At 39.4% G+C, this 20,754-nt stretch overlaps 1 protein-coding gene across 2 annotated transcripts in view; it reads left to right on the top strand.

Annotated features, from left to right (window-relative positions):
- Positions 1 to 368: 368 nt before the first annotated feature.
- flt3 (fms related receptor tyrosine kinase 3) overlaps positions 369 to 20,754 on the top strand; it is a 113,105-nt gene continuing 92,719 nt past the window's right edge. For both annotated transcript variants that reach the window (XM_043692009.2, XM_087988198.1), the window contains exon 1: positions 369 to 482. In XM_043692009.2, coding sequence (XP_043547944.2) covers positions 431 to 482 — 52 coding nt within the window. In that variant the 5' untranslated portion in view covers positions 369 to 430. The remainder of the gene's footprint in view (positions 483 to 20,754) is intronic.

The raw sequence follows: 20,754 nt of genomic DNA, 5'->3' as shown, positions 1-20,754 counted from the left end.
TTTAATATCAGACTTGATCAACTTAATTTTCGAATGTCCCATGGAATGAAATACAGTTGAAGATATTCCATTTGCTCGTAAATAACATCAAAAAGATGATGGCAGAAAATACGCTGGTTTGCCATGAAATTAAAGTATTGCTTTCACGGAATAAGCTAAAATTGAATTTAGAAATTTTGTCAGACGTCAAATCGCAAAATAGAAAAAGCACAGATTGTTATCTATATTTTCTCACTAGAAATTAGTAAAAAGAGCATTATTACAAAGAGGATGGGCTAAGTTCTTTGCACTGGTTCCTGTTGAGTGACGTATGAACAGGTTAAATAAAACCCACAGTCACTTTCAGCTTTAATGCTTGGCACAGTGCACTTGTGGAGTATCTGAGTGTATATTTTCATATCCTCTTTTTGATAAAAAGTATAGAACTACAATGTTGGAATTCATGTTTGAAACAGCAAGCAAGCTCTTTATCCTGGTTCTGGGTACGTATACACATCTGACACCTATGCTTAACACTGGGGCTTTTAAACTTTGAAAGACCAAATGTGTTGTGACATGGAGAGATTTGATTGCAGATATGATATTGTTTATTGTGGAAAGATGTAATACTTTGTTGACTAAACGTTTTCACCTTGTGCTGCTAACCAGTTTAACGGCCAATATATTGGTTCAAATTGCGAGAAGAGGTACGGTCAACATAGATGTAGCCATTTAACGGCATGAATAGCTACATTTGTTTTTGTTTCCTTTGTTGATGCGTGAATCTGGGCCACCCACGTGTGCGTACCGGCAGTTCATACCAAGAAACCATTTCAGTCCAACATTATTCAAAGTGGACCGTTGCATCTAAATCAGCAGCTGTAAATAATTCTCGAGCCATTTTTCTTAAACATTGTTGCTCCTTTAAGCATGAAAAGGTCAGTTCTCTGTTACGGTGACACAGAATCATAACTATAATAAGATACGATAAAAGTTTTTTTTAAAAAGCAGGGCTTCGATTTGGAAACAATCCCTAAAATTTGTTTTGTTCTATACTCCCTATATAAGCCGCATCGAATCCATTTCCTAACCTGGTGTCCCCATTTATCATTCATGCAGTGGTTATGAAACTAAAAAGGCAGTATTCAGGGCCAGTTCAGAACACTTCAAGGTTGGAATTGTGTTTCCAGCCGCAGGTGAAAGGTAGAAGTAAATGTATAAGTTCTATCTTGTGTAACAAGATAAGCAAACTACTTAGGAGGATGTACCTTTGGGTTTGATGTTTAACGATGATGGGTCGTAAAATTAACGATGGTTCACAACTAAGTTAAATCTCTACCTTGCTGCGTTATAAAAGCAGCTGGGAATTCCCATTTGCATGGTAACTTTTACTTGCGTGTTTAGGAATATGTCAGAAATGTCACTGACCAGAAGTTTAGAAATCTCTTCTGACGGGGACATGTGCGGTTTGCATGCAGCCTTATAAATATCAATACTTTTAGGCTCATGTTTTCACTTCTGTATAAACATAATACATTGCATTTGGTTTGAAGAATGTCTATTTCCGGAACAATATTGCTCATATTGTTGGTTTGGACTTCAAATCTGCATTGCATCTGGTAGAGGATGAGGAGTTCCACTCTAATATATACAAAACCAGCAGAAATAGAGTTGCTGCTTCAATCAATAGATAGACAAGACTTTCTCTTGAGGAAAGGAAAGCTGAGGGACCGAAAAATTCTTAACAATCGAGAATGTTTTACCTTGTGAGGAAGAGTAACATTAGAATCCTTACATTGTGGAATCAAGCCATTCGGCCAATCGAGTTCATACCGGCTCTCGAAAGAGCATCGTATCTCCATAACCTTGCATTTCCCATGGCTAAACCACCTAACCTGCACATCTTTGGACTGTAGGAGGAAAGCCACGCTGACACGGGGAGAACGTGCAAACTTCACACAGTAGACCGAGACCTGGAATCGAGCCCGAGCGCTGGAAGGCAGCAGTGCCAATCACTGAGCCACCGTGCTGCCTAACAGCGATAATAAAGCTATTGGTGGACAGAAAAGACGAAAGGAGATGCAGATTTTGTATGATAATAGTAACCTATCTGTAGTATTTAAACAGAAGGAAACTGCACTATGAAACCCAACGTGCCGAGTAACATTTGTAGAGTCAATGCGAATTTTCGAATTACTAACTCAAGAAGCCGAACACTCTACTCACTTTTTTTCGACTGCAGTTGAAACACGTGTGGCAAAAGCGGAAAGAAGACATAAACAAGCTCGAAAGTACCAGTGACACATTTTTTCCTCTCGTTCTTAAAATGTCCCTTGCCTGGGCAGTGATCCGGAAAACAGTGAAACAAAATGTGCGCCCCCCTCCCCCGCCACTTACACAACAAACATTTCCCCTTTGAGGCTAAACACACTTTACTCCTTCATTCTGAGGGGAAACTAAACCTCAAATTGCGACCTCGACACTGTTCCACGCACAAACATCTGCCATCCTCTAACCGCGCGAATTATATCCTAGACGTGATGCTGCCAAAGAAAACCAAACAAAAAAGTACATTTAAGTATAAAGTTAAAAATCACACAGCACCAGGTTATAGTCCAACAGGTTTAATTGTAAGCACACTAGCTTTCGGAGCGACGCTCCTTCATCAGGTAAGGAGCGCCGCTCCGAAAGCTAGTGTGCTTCCAATTAAACCTGTTGGACTATAACCTGGTGTTGTGTGATTTTTAACTTTGTACACCCCAGTCCAACACCGGCAACTCCAAATCATTTAAGTCTAGACACGCGCAACATTTAAATTGATGCGCAAACGAATCAAGAATGAGGTGAGGGAAACTTTTTCACACAACGTGTGTGGAATGCTCTGCCTGAAAGTATGATGCCAGCAGATTGAGTTGAAGCATTCAAGAAGCATTGGGTGATTACTTGGATAGACATTGCGTGCAGGGGTATGAGAAAAAAAGACTAAGTAATAGGTGTACACATGATGGGCCAAATGGTCTCCTTCTACTACAGCTTAATTCTGTGATTCTTTGACTTAAGAATCTCTTCTTGCATATAACAATCATAGCAGTGCAACATTAAAAGCCATCATCTCCCAAAACCATAAACGAGGGTATGTAAAATAAAATTATCCATAGTTGCCTGTGAATTCATACACCATCATGTTCCCTGGACAGCATTTCTATACTGGGCTTGCTGCATTGCTCCAATATGGCTCAGTGCAAGCTGGAAGAACAGTGTATCATCTTCCACTCAGGGACCCTGCAGCCTTCAGGACTCATATCAAGTTTAATAATTTTATGGCTTGAAAATTTTTTTCCATGTCTTGTATCCACTCTCACACACCAGGCCCTGTCATGTCATGGACTACCATGAGCCAACCCACTTTCACCTACTCACTCTCCCATCATCAGCTTTTCTTCTTCCCTGAGTTAGTATCAACCATCCATTTGGCTGCCGAACTTTCCTTCCCTGCCTTTGCTCACTTGTTACCTCCGTCCATCCCCGCCGCTGTCATCAGCATATTTTCAACCTTTTCCTTGCTCCTATCGGTTCTAAAGAAGAGAAACTGGACATTAACTCTGCTTTGTCTCCACAGATGCTGCCAGACTTGCTGAGTTTCTCTAACAATTTCTGTTTTTATTGAACCTGAGTATGGAGTCTGGTTAATATATTTTACAAAATATATATTTTCTTCCTCAAAGTATTTATATTTTTCTGATGCAATACAATTGCAAGTGCTGGCAATATTTAAAATATATCCTGTGAGAAAGATGCCAGACCCATCCTCCAGAGATTTTACACATTTTCCAGCCCTCCATGTGCTATGATAAACAACATTCAACAGGAGCTTCTCACTATTGCACATTCTGAACCTGGAATGCGCCAGTCTGCAACACTCAGCCCTCGTCAGCTCTTTGTACTGGAAGACAAACCGGCTTTAAGCATACAAGAGCAGTTTTCACCAAAATTGAATAGTCCTCCATCAGCAGTGCTGTCTATCTTAATGTGCATCTCTGGACTGGCCAGTAGAAAAAAGTCCTGCATCATGGATTTGCTCAGTATGAACCTCGTCAAAAGTTACTTCCGAGACATTCTTTGTAGATTGCAGAAGGAGGTGGACAATGTCTTCCTGAATATACTGACTTGAAATGCTGAGTTCAATAATCATTATTATAACTTGATTCTGACGCTACCTATTATCATGTATGCATGTCCAGGAAACAATTAAGAATGCAAATGGCATGTTAGACTTAATTACAAATGGATTGAAGTATAAGAGTAAGGAACTCTCATTGTTTTATATTGGGTGTCAGTGAGATCACACCTGGAATACTGTGTACAGTTTTTGTCTCTTTCCTTAAGAAGTATACAAATTTTTCCCACCCCAATGGATTTAATGCATGTAACTTCTTAAATAGATGGAAGGATGCTAATAACAATCTAAGGACTTTCCTTTATTGCACTCATTCCTGGGTTGACAGGATTGTCCTATGAGAAATTAAGTAGACTAGGCCTATATTCCCTTGAGTTTGGAAGATTGAGAGGAGCTTTCGTTGAAATGTAATGGTCTAAAGGAACTTGACACTGTAGATCTGAAAGTATATTTCCCCAGGCTGGGAATTTATATCTAGGGAATACAGTTTCAGAATAAGATTTTGATATTTGAAATCAGTAGCGGAGAAATTTCCTCACTCAGAGTTGTGAATCATTGGGATTTTCCCCCAAAAGAGTTATGGACATTCAGTTTTTAAGTATGGATTATAAGGGACAGGATTTGCACATATTTGGAAAGGCAAGGACTGATTATGGATAGTCAACATGGCTTTGTGCATGGGAAATCATGTCTTACTAACCTGATTGAGATTTTTGAGGAAGTGATAAAGAGGATTGATGAAGACAGAGCAGTGGGCGTGACCTATATGGACATCACTAAGGCATTTGACAAGGTTCTGCATGATAGACCAGTTAACAAGATTAGATCACATAAAATATAGGGAGATTGAGCCATTTGAATACATAACTAGCTTGAAGGTGGAAGACAGAAGATGATGGGGGAGGTTTGCTATTTAGACTGGAGATCTGTGTCAGCTGTGTACCACAAAGATTGGGGTTGGGTCCACTGACTTTTGTCATTTATATCAATGATCTGAATGTGAATGTAGGAAGTATGGTTAGTAAGTTTGCAGATGACATCAAAATTGGTGGTGTAGTGGACAGTTAAGAAAGTTATCTCCCAGTACGATGGGACCTTGATCAGATGGGCCAATGGGCCAAGGAATGGCAGATGGAGTTTAATTTCAATAGATGTGAGGTGCTGCATTTTGGTAAGGCAAATAAGAGCAGAGCATATACACTTAATGGTCAGGTCCAGGGGAGACCTTTGAGTGAAGGGTCATCGTTCCTTGAAAGTAGAATCATGGGTAAACAGGATGGTGAAGAAGGCATTTTGTACACTTGTCTTTATTGGTCAGTGCTTGAGTATAGGAATTGGGAGGTCATGTTGCAGCTGTACAGGACATTGGTTAGGCCAATTTTGGAATACTGCATTCAATTCTGGTTTCCCAGATTTGGAAGGACATTGTAAAACTTGCGAGGGTGCAGAAAAGATTTACAAGGCTGTTGCCAGGGCTGGAGGTATGAACTATAGGAAGAGACTGAATAGGCTGCGTCTATTTTCCCTGGAAGGTTGGAGACTGAGGGGTAACCTTATAGAGGTTTATAAAATCATGTATGGCATGGATAGGATGAATAGCCACAGTGTTTTCCCCAGAGTGGGGAGTCCAAACCTAAAGGGTAAAGGTTTAAAGTGAGAAGTTAAAGATTTAAAGGGGACCTAAGGAACAACCTTTTCATGCATATAGTGGTGTGTGTATAGAACGAGCTTCCGAAGGAAGTGGTGGAGGCTAGTACCATTACAACATTTACAAGGCATTTGTATGGGTACATGAATAAGGAGAAGGGTTTACAGGAATATGTGCCAAATGCTGGCAAATGGGACTAGATTAATTTGGAATATCTGGTCGGCAAATGGGTCTGTTTCCATGCTGTTACCAGGGACAAGAGATTTCAGCTGTAAGACAGGGTTATGAGGTGAACTAAAAGAGATTTACAAGATAATCAGAGGTTCTAATAGAACAAATAGAGAATAACTATACTCTTGTGTGTGTGTTTGATAACCAGAGATGTTAGCTTTAAAATCATAGACTTCAGCAAGGCATTTGATAGGGTTCCCCATGGTAGGCTCATTCATAAAGTCAGGAAGTATGGGATACAGGGAGATTTGGCTATCTGGATTCAGAATTAGCTGGCTGACAGAAGGCACAGAGTAGTTGTAGTGGAAAGTATTCTGCCTGGAGGACAGTGTTGAGTGGGGTCTTGCAGGGCTCTGTTCTTGGGCCTCTGCTCTTTGTAGTTTTTATAAATGACTTGGATGAGGTGGTTGAGGGGTGGGTTAGTAAATTTGCAGATGACACAAAGGTTGGAGGTGTCGTCGATAGTATTGAGGGCTACTGCAGGCTGCAACACCACATAGGATGCATAGCTGAGCTGAGAAATGGCAGATGGAGTTCGACCTGGATAAATGCAAAGTGATGCATTTTGGAAGGTTGAACTCGAATGCTGAATGTAGGATTAAAGACAGGATTCTTGGTAGTGTGGAGGAACAGAGGGATCTGGGTGTGCAAGTACATAGATCCCTCAAAGTTGGCAACCAAGTGGATAGGGTTGTTAAGAAAGCTTATAGTGTTTTGGCCTTCATTAACAGGGGGATCGAGTTTAAGAGCCGCAAGGTTTTGCTGCAGCTCTACAAGTCCCTGGTGAGACCACATTTGGAATATTGTGTCCAGTTCTGGTCACCCTACTATAGGAAAGATGTGGAGGCTTTGGAGAGGGTGCAAAGAAGGTTTACCAGGATGCTGCCTGGACTCGAGGACTTGCCTTATAAAGAAAGGTTGAATAAGCTTGGACTTTTCTCTCTGGAGAGAAGGAGGAAGAGAGGAGACTTGATCGAGGTGTACAAAATAATGAGAGGAATAGATAGAGCCAATATCCAGTGACTTTTCCCCAGTGCAGGATTGACTGGTACGAGAAGTCATAGTTTGAAGATATTAGGAGGAAGGTATAAAGGAGACGTCAGAGGTAGGTTCTTTATGCAGAGAGTTGTGAATGCATGGAATGCGATGCCAGCTGTGGTGATGGAAGCAAAGTCACTGGGGGCATTTAAGCAACTGCTGGACCTGCACATGGATAGCAGTGAGTTGAGGGGTGCATAGGTTAAGTTACTATATTTTATATTAGGATTAAATCTCAGCACAACATTGTGGGCCAAAGGGCCTGTTCTGTGCTGTATTTTTCTATGTTCTATGTTCTAGATCTGAGGATGAGATAAGAGATGCTTTCAATCAGGAGAGGTTTAGCAGGATCTGGAATGTTCTTCCTAAAAATGTGGTGAAAGTTGATTGCATGAATAATATTAAAAAGAATTCCGACAGGTCCTTGAGAATGAGGAACTTAAGAGGTTGCAGAAAAAGCAAAATGTGGAATTACTCAACACTCCTCTTGCAAAGAGCCAACACTGGTACGGCAAACTGAATCCTATGCAATGTTCCTATAATTCTAAACAAGCTTTCTCAAAGTGGTCAATAAAAGCCATAACTGAAAAGGTATGTTTGCAAAGTTGGTGTATATTGCAGTGCTCAGGACTATTGTCAGTTCTGATCATGCTTCTCCCACTCTATGGTTTTTTTTATTTCTTTCTCTTTCTGGCCAGTTCCTACCCATCACTTTCCCTTGCATGACATTCTTTACGTACTGCAATATAGTGCTTGGTCCGCTGATCTTCTGTTAGACTGTTACATCTTCTAATCCTCACTCCATGTACTATCACACTTCCTCTCACCCACTGCCTGTGCCAATGCATGACTACCATCTTTCCCACAGCAGTTCATGTCCTCCATTCCAACCCATGCTTCATCCATGCTCGTGGTCCTTCATACACTCCATGCCAGCTCATTCTAACTCATAGCTATACCATAGCTCTTCCATTCATCCAATATACACTAAACCAATGAACCATAAAGTAACAGAGAGATGTGTAGAACTGCTCTGAAAAGAAAACAACCATTCACAAACCTCCTGGAAAAAGGAAATATGATATTCTCTCCCCAAATGCCTTTGCTGCCTGAAATATAATTTCTCAGATACATTTAGTATAATTCCCTCTACCATCTTATGAGGTGGAGAATTCCACAGAGACACCATCCCCACTGAATGAAGAAGTTTCTCTTTTTCTCAATCCAAACCATCTACCTTGTGTCACGCAACCATGATCCCTTATTCTAGAACTCCACATAGGGGAAACAGCGCTGTCAGAAGTTTATACATTTCAACAAGATTCCCTCTCATTTTTGTAAACCTCAATGAGTACAAGCTTAGCCAATCCAATCTCACCTTCTATGATCTACCAACCATCTCAGGGAATCAGTCAGATGAATCTTCACTGACCCCCTTCTATGGCAAGTCCATTTTTTTTGTAAGGAGACTAAACTGTACATGCAATAAATGTCATGATCTGGAGGTGCAGGTGTTGGACTGGGGTATTCAAAGTTAAAAATCAACACCAGGAGCGCGGTTCCTTCATCAGGTGGTTGTGGAGTGTAAGATCGTAAGACATAGAATTTATAGGAAAAGTTTACAGTGTGATGCAACTGAAATTATTTATTGAAGAAGACCTGGAATGTTTGTTAAATCTCTCATCTTTTAGAAAGATCATGTTGGTTTCAGTTCTTTCATATGTGAATCCCAGAACTTTTTTTAAAGTTACATTCGCTAGTGAACTTTAACAATTGGTGCCATATCATCTCAGATAATGCATTGAAGAATGTGTCTGACACACACACACACACACACACACACAGACACACACACACACACACACACACACACACACACACACACACACACACACACACACACACACACACACCTATAGACCCATGCACTCACACAGACCCTCTCATACGCTCACATGTATACTCCCTCTCACAGACTTATACCCCTTTACACTCACACTCACACACATACACATACACATACATACTCATTCTCTCACAGACACTCAGCCCCCAGCTCCTCCCCAACCCCATCCTCACCCCATCCCCCAACACACACACAAATAAGTTTGTGGGGTGAATTTGTACTTGCAGAATTATATTTATTTTGTTCAAAAACTGCATAAATCCATGTAAGATTCTGTAAATCCCTTTTTTAGAACATTGGGGCACAGACAGCCTCACACAGGGCACCTCACACATTCAGTGCGTTATCTGAGATAACATGGCACCTATTGTTAAATTTCACTTGAGAATGTAACTTTTAAAAAATGTTCTGGGATTTACATATGAGAGAACTGAAACCAACATGGTCATTCTTAAAGATGAGAGACTTAACAAACAATCCAAGTCTTTTTCAATATATAATTTCAGTTATAAACCTTTGCTAAAAATTCTGTTTTATGATCTTATACTCCACAATCACCTGATGAAGGAACAGCACTCTGAAAGCCACTGCTTCTAAATAAATCTGTTGGACTATAACTTGGTGTTGTGTGATTCTTAATTTTTCCATAAACGTGGCTAAATGGGAAAGTTAAGGATAGTATTGAATTGAAGGAAACATTGCCTAATTCAGAAAATGTTTGTGGTATGTCAGAAGATTAGATGGGTTTAATGACCATCAAAGAATAACTAAAAGAAAAGTAGAAAGCATGTATTTAAATAGGGGGAAGGAGTACCTATGCTAATGTTGGTCTTCTAGAGAGTGGGTCTAGGGAATTGATAATGGAAAACCAGGAAATTGTGGGGGCATTGAACAAGTCTTGTAGTAGAAGACTTCGAAAGCTTTACTAAGAAACTTGAAAATCAAGTGGTGAAAGGGAGAAAGGAACTTAAAGCAATCACATGACCAGGGTAAAGGTGCTGGTAAACCAATAGATCTAAGGTTGAACAACTTCTCAGGACCCGATTGAATGCATCCTTGGTCTGAAAAGTGGAGGTAGTGGAGGCACAAAGTTATAATCATCCAAATTTCATTAGAATCTGGAAGCATTCCAGAAGTTTGGAAAGTGGCAAATGGAACATCAGTATTCAAGAAATGAGGAAAACACAAAGCAGCAAACTAGATCAGTTATTCTAATGTCTGACAATGGGAAATTGCTGGAATATATTTTTGAGGAAGTTGCAGTAGGATATTTATGAAGTTATAAAGTGATCAAGCAGAATCAGCTTTGTTTGACGAAAGGGGATTCAGGTTAACTAATTCTTTAGGGTTTTTGAGGAAGTAACAAGCAAGTTGGAGAAAGGGGACCCTGTAAATGAGGTCTACTTGGATTTCCAAAAGGCATTTAATAAATGCCATGTCAAATAATTATCACATCAATGTTTACCACACAGAGTTATCTCATAGTGTATGAGATAACATATTAGAATGGACAAATAATTTGTTAGTTAATAGAAGGTAGAGTGTAGATGTAAATGAATCTTTTATAGGTTGACAGGATGTAACTAATGGAGTGCCACACACGACAGTTCTGGTACCTCTATTTACAATCAATATCAATTACTTGAATGATTGGACTGATTGTATGGTTGTTGAATTTGTCGATTACACCAAATTAGATAAGAACTAAGTTGTCAAGAGGAGCTAGAAAATCTGCGAAGAGATATAGACAAGTTAAGTAATGGACAAAACTTTGGCAGACTGAGTAGAATGTGGAAAATTATGAATTTGTCCACTTTGGCAGAAAGAATGAAAAAGTTCTGTACTGCTTAAATGGAGAAAGATTGCTGATCTTGGAGCCTTGGAGGAACCTAAGTGCTCTGCTGCATGAATCACAAAAAAATAGTTTGCAGTAATAGCAGACAATTAAAAAGGCAAGTGAAATGTTAGTATTCTTTGAAGTGGTATAGAATATAATAGGGAAGGTTTACTGCACTTATACAGAGTCTTGATGAGGCCACATCTGGGGACTCAGTTTGAAAATAAGAAGGCTCTCTTTTAAGATTGACATATTGTTGTTTTTCTCTCTGTGGGTGAGTAGTCTGTGCAATTCTCTTGCCCAAAAAAAAAGAAGGCTGGCTCACTGAATTATTGAATTGCATAGACTTTTCTTAGAATACACAATGAAGGTTGTGGAAGCTAGTCAAGAAAATGGAAACTACCACCAGATCAGGATGATTGATTAGATTGGATTAGATTACTCTTGTTGAATGGCCTAACAGGTTCAAAGGGCGAAATAGCCACTGCTGCTGAGTCCTATGTCACCATTTAGTTTTAGAAATTGACCTACAAAGTTGTTATTGGTTATGGAAGGCAGGCAGGAAAGTTAAGTTAAGACCATTGTCAGATCTGTCATTATGTTACTGAAAGGATTTGAAAGGTCAAAAGGCATAATCTTGCTTCTACATTCTTAGATTCATGCAATTTTTTTTCTTTTAAATTATATAACGAATTTCCTTCTGAATATTATCATTGAATCCATATGCTTTGCTTTTCAAACAGATTAGTGGAGTTGTTGTAGAGAGAAATATGAAGTAATATATTTTGGGAAAGACAATGATGAAAGGCATATTTTGACAAAGCTAAGGAGAAGAAAGTTTGAGGAGTATCAGTACATGGATTTTTAACAGTGGAGCTGCATTAGCTCTAAAATGAGGAATAAAATTTTAGGTTTTCTATATAAAGGGGAAGGAAGTCAGTTTTCATTTGTACATGGAATTGGTTTAGCCACAATTGGAGAATTGCGTGCTGTTCTGGTAAATCCATTACAGGAAGGCCATGGAAAGGTTAATCTGGAATGGCTCTAAAATTGGAATTATAGTCATGAAAACAAAAAGATGGGTTAAAAATTAAAAATGCTAAAAACTCTCAGAGAGTAGAGAGAGAATCATAAGGTTACCATTTCAGGTCAATGACCTATTGTCAGAACCAATGAATTTTTAATGAGAACAACGATTATTCAGGGGAATATAGTACAAATTTTCAAAATTACATAACTTCTTGACACCCACAATGAGCTGAATGGCTTTCTCCTATACTGTAATTTCTCTGATTGAAGGACCACATACCAATGTTGACAAAGCCCAAGATCATTCCAATGATACCAAACTCAACTTTCTGATGCACTGTTGGTAAATCCAAGACGCCTAACATCACCTTGACAAACGGCAGTATTTGGTACATTCCAATAAGCACATACTCTGCTTGCTTGCCAGGATTAATGGTACACTGTCTCTCCTCCGTACTGAGGAGCATGAGCAAAAGAAGTGCCTGACCCCCATAGATAACTACTCTTTCCCTTCCTCCATTCCCCCAATGATGAGGACAGGTGACCAATATTTGTTCAAAGTAGGTTTAAAGAAGCAACTTAAAGGACAAGAGAAAAATAGAAAACCAGCAATATTTAGGGAGGGAATTCCTAATCTTGTCACCAAGATAGCTGAAGACAAGGCCACTGCTGGTGGAACAAAACAAATGGAAGCCAGGGAGCTGCCCAGCAATCTGATATTAAAATTATGCAGAGTTGTCACAGCTTTGAATGGCTGGGGGGAGCTTCAGGTATAGAGAAGAGTGAAGGATTTGTGCAAGGATGAGCATATTCGAATCAAGATTTTAGTGGACCAGAAGCCACCTATTGGAGACTAGGAGAATGACATGGCAGTATATGGTACATTACAAAAAGATAGAATTGGAACTATTGTTACCCTTACCTATGGACCTTGCTATAATTTCAAAATAAAATAGAAAAATCACAATTAATCTATTTTCATCAAAACAATTTTATTCATAACGTTTATATTTATTTTTCTAGCCTGTTCTACTCTTTACAAACATGTATATTAGTATTGGGATATCCCACATCCAATAGCTTCGCATTTCAAGCAACAATTGGTATCAAGTCTTGTCAAATCAGATGATGTTTAAAAAGTTACAATCAATAATTTTATGATAAAAGAATGAAATGGCCATGCCTGAAGGCAATTACTTAGTGCATTCAGAGGCAAGTGAATACCATTCAGGTCTCCTTACTGAAGATATGAACATTATCCATATTGCAATTGTTCAGTGCCCATCTGGAAAATCTCCTCTTACACTCGAAGCAAAACGCTTGTTGCTATCTATACTTGAAACTTTGGTATCTCTTAAATCTGTCCAAACCAATTTAGAACCGGTTTTATACCTTTCATCTTTAGATTGTCCAGTAGACAACTTTCTTCTTTGGATATAATACTTAAGGTGTCAGCTCATTTAAAGAGTACTGTTATGCTATTAAAATAGCCACTGTGGGGCCAAAGTGGCATGGTAATTGCAAAGTAGTTTAGTGGTGCCAAATTGCCGAAAAATCTAGAATCAAGGTCTGACCTGATTAAGACTACATTGAGACTCTTCTAGAGACAATAAGTTCACAAAGCTTAGTTTTGATTCTGCATGGAGTATAAGTCCTAGTTTAAATAGTGTTAGGTGATTCACTGGGGATTTTAAAATCTTATTTGGAATTAATGTAAAAGATTAACTTATCTAGACACATCTACTTACATTCTCCAAACAATTAAACATCAGCTGCTGGTGCAGGACTCTGTATATGCATGTCAGTTCACATAACACTGTACTGGACAGAGGAATTGCATTGTTAACCATGATATATTAATGAGGTACAGCCAGCTAAAATCAGTAGTGCAGCTATGAATTGGAGACTAATAGATGCAGTTTAAAAGCAGTATATTGTTTGGGGGTGATCAGAAACCAATAGCCAAATTCCAATTTACAATTGCTGTACAACTTCTTCATTGTCATTTGGTATACAGAATTTGAATGTTGTTGAAAAAAGACACATAATACCATAAAACATAAGAACAGAAGTGAGTCATTCATTGAGTCTGCTCCAAAGTTCAATGAGATCATGGCTGATCTGATAATCCTCAACTCCACTTTTCTGCCTCGTCTCCAGAACTCTTGATTCCCTTACAGTTTAAAAATCTATCTATCTTAGCCTTGAATATACTTAATATCTCAACCACAACAGCCCTCTGTGGTAAAGAATTCCACAGATTCACAACCATTCAAGAGAAGAAATTCCTCCTCATCTCTGTCTTAAATCTGTGTCCCCTTATTCTGGGGTAATTCCTTCTAATCCTAGATTATTCCATAAAGGGAAACATCGTCTTTGCACATATCTTGACAAGTCCTCTAAGAATCATTTATGTTTCGATAAGGCAACCTCTCAGTCTTCCATTTTCCAACAAGAACAGGTCTAAACCTACTCAATCTCTCCTCATGAGACAATTCCTCCATGCATGATATCAGGCAAATCAACCTTCTCTGGACTGTCTCTAATGCCAGTGTATCTTTCTTAAGGTAAACATCCAAAACTGTTCACAATATTCCAGCTGTTGTCCAAAGAGTCTGATGGTCTGATGTGTAGTTTTAGCAAAGTCTTCCTACTTTTATAGTCCAACTCCTTTGAAATAAATGCCAAGATTCTATTTGACTTCTGTGTTACCGATTGAACTTGGATGCCAACTTTCAGTGATTCATGGATGAGGATTCCCAAATTCCTCTGTTCTGTAGCTTTCTGAGGTCTTTCTCCATTTAAATAATATTCAGCTTCTCTGTTATCCTTGCCAAAGTGCATAACCTCACACTTCCCCACATTATACTCTACCAAGTTTTCGCTCACACATTTTGTCAAAGCTTTTCATCTTGTACTCAGCAGGACAATTTGCAACAATACTAATTCAAAGGGTATACAACATGCATGTAGCATGAGAGAAGAACTCTGATTAGTTGGCAAGTGGACTTTGATTGGTGGAGGCAATGCCATGGGGAATGCACTGGTTAATGCTGATTGACAGTTAACTGCCCACTTGTTTAAATCCTTTTGTTTAAATCAGAGTTAACCAGGCAGCTTAACTCTGATCAGTCAGGTCATTACACTGAGAAATGAAGCAGCAGATGATTACAACCTATTTTCTAAGTTGAAATAGGCATAGTATATGTACATGTTCTTTCTCTGCAAAATATATGTATATCTGGAAGCCATATCTATTGTAGCTTCCAGTACAGGCAAGGTGTCGCACTGAGAGTCCACTGACAATCCTAAGCTAGCGTCAGTGTAAATTCTTCACTCTACTTAGGATTATCCAGCAAATGTTGTCTAATTGCTGAATCACATCTAATGTTGCAGGTTTTACATGTGCAGGCTATTTGGATATTGAGGACATTAGATAATGCTCTCTCTTTAGTGTATTATGAATATTGATTTCCTATAGAATTTGTCTTATTGCAAATTGACCTGATGAGTGTAAGACAAAATCTCCAAAGATTAATTAGAATTTCTTTGAATAAAATATGTTTGAGCTAAAGGAAAAGTGATATAATCTCTCTATTCTGTGTGGCTCCACTTGTGGATTTGGACTTTATTGCTGATATGAGCAGGTTGCCAATGTAAATGTTTGTTCTCAAGTGTCCAGATAGTGTGTTGAATATGCTAATTCAAATTTGTGAAGTTGAAAAGAGAGAGCATTACAGGTATGCAAAACATATCTCTCAGCAGTAAAGTCATTCAAATTATGATCCACATCAAATTTTAATACTCTGGGTAAGAATTAAATTCCAGTATTTGGTTTTCTATGTAAAACGTTTGCTTATGCATTCAATGGAGCTGGTTCTTGAAGTTCTTGGTCTAATTCTTGAAATAAAGTTATCATTGTTTGGCTAGTAAAAGCACTAGCCATTTCTTACTTGTGAGAATTTATTTTGCAAACTTTTTGTCTTTTGTTATGTCTTCAGTTCATCAAACACATCTCTTCTACAGTATTTTTAATTATAGCTGAATTTCAACTCATAAAACTGAGAAGATAGAGCTGTTACATTGTACTGCATAATTAAATGTGGACGCTCAACAAAATTTCAGGCTGTATGCTCATTTAATCAAAGTTTGTCAAGCCGTTTCCAACAGGAAATGTTAAACTTTTTTTGTGCCTCTGCTTCACTGTGAATTGACTGTACTCTGCTCACTGGTGCTGCGTATATTACGGACTCAAAGAGTGGAACAGTCCTCTCCATGGTTTTGAACATCAAAACAGGATCAAGCTCATCCTTGCATGGTCTGGCTTACATGTGACTCTAGACCCACAGCAATGTAAGACCATAAGACATAGGAACTGAAATTAGGCCATTCAGCCTGTCAAGTCTGCTCTGCCATTTGATCATGGCTGGACGTTTCTCAACCCCATTCTCTCACTTTCTCCCCATAACCCTTGCATTTGCCTTCAGAAATCTCATCCTTCACAATGGATTCCAGGATCTTATCCATGACTGAAGTTAGGCTAATTTATCTGTAATTTTCCATCTTTTGCCTTATTCCCTTTTTAAACAGGGGTGTCACATTAGCAATTTTCCAGCCATAGAGTCATGGAGGTATATAGCACGGAAACAGACCCTTTGGTCCAACTTGTCTATGCTGACCAGATATCCTAAAGTAACCTAGTCCCATTTGCCAGCACTTGGCCCATATCCCTCTGAACCACTCCTATTCATATACCCATACAGATTCTTTTTTACATGCTGCAATTGTACCAGCCTACCACTTCCTCTGGCAGCTCATTCCATATATGCACCATCCTCTGCATGAAAAAGTTGCCTCTTAGCTCCTTTTTATATCTTTCCTCTCTTACCCGAAACCTACGCCCTCGAGTTCTGGACTCCCACACCAAAGGGAAAAGATTTTGTCTATTTATCTTATCCATGCCCCTCATGATTTTATAAACCTCATGATTTTATAAACCTCAATAAGGTCACACCTCAGCCTCCAGGGAAAACAGCCCCAGCCTATTCAGCCTTTCCCTACAGCTCAAATCCTCCAATCCTGGCATCATCCTTGTAAATCTTTTCTGAAACTTTTCAAGTTTCACAACATTTTCCGATAGTAAGGAGACCAGAATTGTACGCAATATTCCAAAAGTGGCCTAACCAACATCCTTTATAGCCGCAACATGACCTCCCAAATCCTATACTCAATACATCTGACCAATAAAGGAAAGGATACCAAATGCCTTCTTCACTATCCTATCTACCTGCGAGACTACTTTCAAGAAGCTAAGAACCTGCACTTAGAGGTCTCCTTGTTCAGCAACACTCCTTAGGAGCTTACCAGTAAGTATACAACCCTCCTCTGATTTGTCTTTTCAAAATGCACCACCTCGCATTTATCTAAATTAAATTCCATCTGCCATTCCTCAGCCCATTAGCCGAAATGATCAAGATCCTGTTGTACTCTGAGGTAATCTTCTTCGCTATTCACTACATCTCCAATTTTGGTATCACCTGCAAGCTTACTAACTATACCTCCTATGTTCACATCCAAATCATTCATATAAATGACGAAATGTAGTGGACCCAACACCGATCCTTGTGGCACACCACTGGTCACAGGCCTCCAGTCTGAAAAGCAACCTTCCACCACCACTCTCTGTCTTTTACCTTTGAGCCAGTTCTGTATCCAAGTGGCTAGTTCTCCCTGTATTCCATGAGATCTAACATTGCCAGTCAACTGTGAGGAACCTTGTCGAACGCCTTACTGGAGTCCATATAGATCATGTCCATCACTCTGCCCTCATCAATTTTCTTTGTTACTTCTTCAAAACCTTAATCAAGTTTGTGAGACATGATTCCTCACGCACAAAACCATGTTAACTATCCCTAATCAGTCCTTGCCTTTCCAAATACATGTACATCCTGTCCCTCAGGATTCCCTCCAACAACTTGCCTACCACGACATCAGGCTCACCAGTCTATTGTTCCCTGGCTTATCCTTACCACCTTTCTTAAATAGTGGTACCACATTAGTCAACCTTCAGTCTTCTGACATCTCCCCTGCGACTATCAATGATACAAATATCTCAGCAAGGGGCTAGCAATCACTTCCCTAGCTTCCCACAGTGTTCTTGGGTAAACCTGATCAGGTCCTGGGGATTTATCCACTTTTATGCATTTTGAGACATCCAGCACTTCCTCCTCTGTGATCTGGACATTTTTCAAGATGTCACCATCTGTTTCCCCAAATTCTATATCTTCCGTGTCCTTCTCTACTGTAAACACTGATACAAAATACTAATTTAGTATCTCCCCAGTCTCTTGTGGCTCCACAAAGAAGGCTGCCTTGCTGATCTTTGATGGGCCCTATTCTCTCCCTAGTTACCCTTTTGTCCTTAATTATTTCAAAAATCCCTTTGGATTCTCCTTAACCCTTTTTGCCAAAGCAATCTCATGTCCCCTTTTTCTCACCTGATTTCTCTCTTAAGTATATATTCCTACTTTCTATATACTGTTCTAAGGATTCACTCAATCTCTCCTGTCTGTATCTGACATATGCTTCCTCCCTTTTCTTAAACAATCCTCAATTTCTCTAGTCATCCAACATTCCCTACACCTACCAGCCCTGCCTTTTATCTTAACAGGAATATATTGTCTTTGGACTTTTGTTATCTCATTTCTGAAGGCTTCCCATTTTCTAGCCGTCCCTTTACCTGCAAACATCTGCCCCCAATCAGCTTTTGAAAGTTCATCTAAACCTTAACACTATGACAGTCCTAGTCTATGTTTGAAAAGTTAAAATCCCCTGCCATAACCACCCTATTTTCTTATAGATAACTGCAATCTCCTTCCAAATTTCTTTCTCAATTTCCTGGTGCCTCTTAGGGGTTCTATAATACAATCCCAATAAGGTGATCATCCCTTTCTTATTTTTCAGTTCCACCCCATAACCTCCCTGGACGTATTCCCAGGAATATCCCCCCCCTAAGTGCAGCTGTAATGCTATTCCTTATTCAAAAATACCACTCACCCTCCTCTCTTGCCTCCCTTTCTGTCCTTCCTGTAGCATTTGTACCCTGGAACATGAAGCTGTCAGTCCTGTCCATCTCTGAGCCACATCTCTGTAATTGCTATGATATCTCAGTCCCATGTTTCTAACCATGCCCTGAGTTCAACTGTCTTCCCTGTTAGGCCTCTTACTAGTCCCTCTCTCCTTTGAGAACATTTGACACCTTTTCTGAGACATCCTTGATCCTAATATCAGGGAGGCATCACACCATTCTGATTTTTCGCTACTGGCTGCAGAAATCTCAGTCAGTGCCTTTGACTCGAGAGTCCCCTATCACAATTGATCGCTTGAAACTTAATGTACCCTCATTACATTAAAGCCTCTCTTGATACCAGGAACTTGGCTGTTTGTGCTACGTTCCCCTGAGAATCCATCGCCCCCTACATTTTCCAAAAGAGCATACTTGTTTAAAATGGGGATAGCCACAGAAGACTCCTGCACTACCTGCCTACCTCTCCTACCTTTCCTGGAGTTAACCCATCTATCTCACTGTATCTGCAGCTTTTCTCCCTTCCAAAAACTGCCATCCCTCACACCCCCCGCTCTGTAAATTTCTCATTCCCTAGTAGGCTCCACCATAAGCTGCTCCAAAAAGCCATCTCGTAGACATTCAATAAATTCTTTTTCTTGCAATCCACTACCAATTTGATTTTCCCAGTCCACCTGCATATTGAAATCCCCCATGATCGCTGTAACTTTGCCTTTCGTACACATCTTTACAATCATCTGGTGTATCTTGCGCCTTAACTCCTGACTAATATAGTTGACTCTTAACTGCCCTCTGGGCAATTAGGGATGGGCAATAAATGCTGGCCTAGCCAGCACTGCCCTCAACCCATGAATGAATGAAAAAACATTACTACCTCAAACACATGGGCTATTTAATAAGACAAGAGCCCATGCTGTTGGATTCTAGACATAAGGATCATAGTCTAAACATTAGGGAAGACTGTTCAGGAGAAATGATGGAAGCACATCTACACACAAAAGGTGGTAAAGGTTTGGAACTGTCTTACACATAAGGTAGTTGATGCTTGATCAGTTGTTAATTTTAAATTTGAGATAGATGCTGTTTTGCTAAGCAAAGGTATTAAGGGATATAGACCAAAAACAAACAATCTGCTTGATTAGTATTCCATGCAAACTTAGAAACATTTAGTACACAGAAGGAGATCATTTGATCTATTGTATCCATGCAACTAACAAAAAGCCATTCGGTCTAATCATCTTTCCAACTCTTGATCTGTAGTCCTGTAGGTTATGGAACCTCAAGTGCATATCCAAGTTCTTTTTAAAATGTAGTGAGAATTGCTGCCTCCACTGTCTTTATTGGTGGTTTGTTCCATATGCCAAATAAATAGCACTCTTCAATAGCTCCCTAATCATTTGATCAAATGGTTTAGACAGCTCTCCTCCTGATATTGACTGCTATGCTAATGGAATGCTAAATGGTCTTGCTATCCAATTTATCTAGGTCCTTCATAATTTTGTACACTTCAATTAAATCTCTCTTTGATTTCCTTTGTTCCAAAAAAAACAACCACAGTTTATCCAATCTTCCCACTTAGCTAAAATTTACCGCTCTATGCAACATGCTCATAAATCTACTTCCACCTTCCCCAGCAGAAGCAGTGACCAGAAATCATAGAATCACTACAATGTGGAAACAGATCATTTGGCCCAACAAGTCCACACTGACATTCCAAAGAGTAACCCAGGCAGCGGAATGGGACTATTTGACGCTGCCCTTTTGGCGCCGATCATTTGGCCCTCCTGTTTTGACTCTAAACTGTTTTGGCGCTCATTACTTTGGA

Source organism: Chiloscyllium plagiosum, unplaced genomic scaffold (assembly GCF_037043375.1).
Source record: "Chiloscyllium plagiosum isolate Xiang-an unplaced genomic scaffold, Cpla_swu_hap1 HiC_scaffold_6, whole genome shotgun sequence".
Lineage (NCBI taxonomy): Eukaryota > Metazoa > Chordata > Chondrichthyes > Orectolobiformes > Hemiscylliidae > Chiloscyllium > Chiloscyllium plagiosum.
This window is presented reverse-complemented; position numbering and strand designations above follow the sequence as displayed.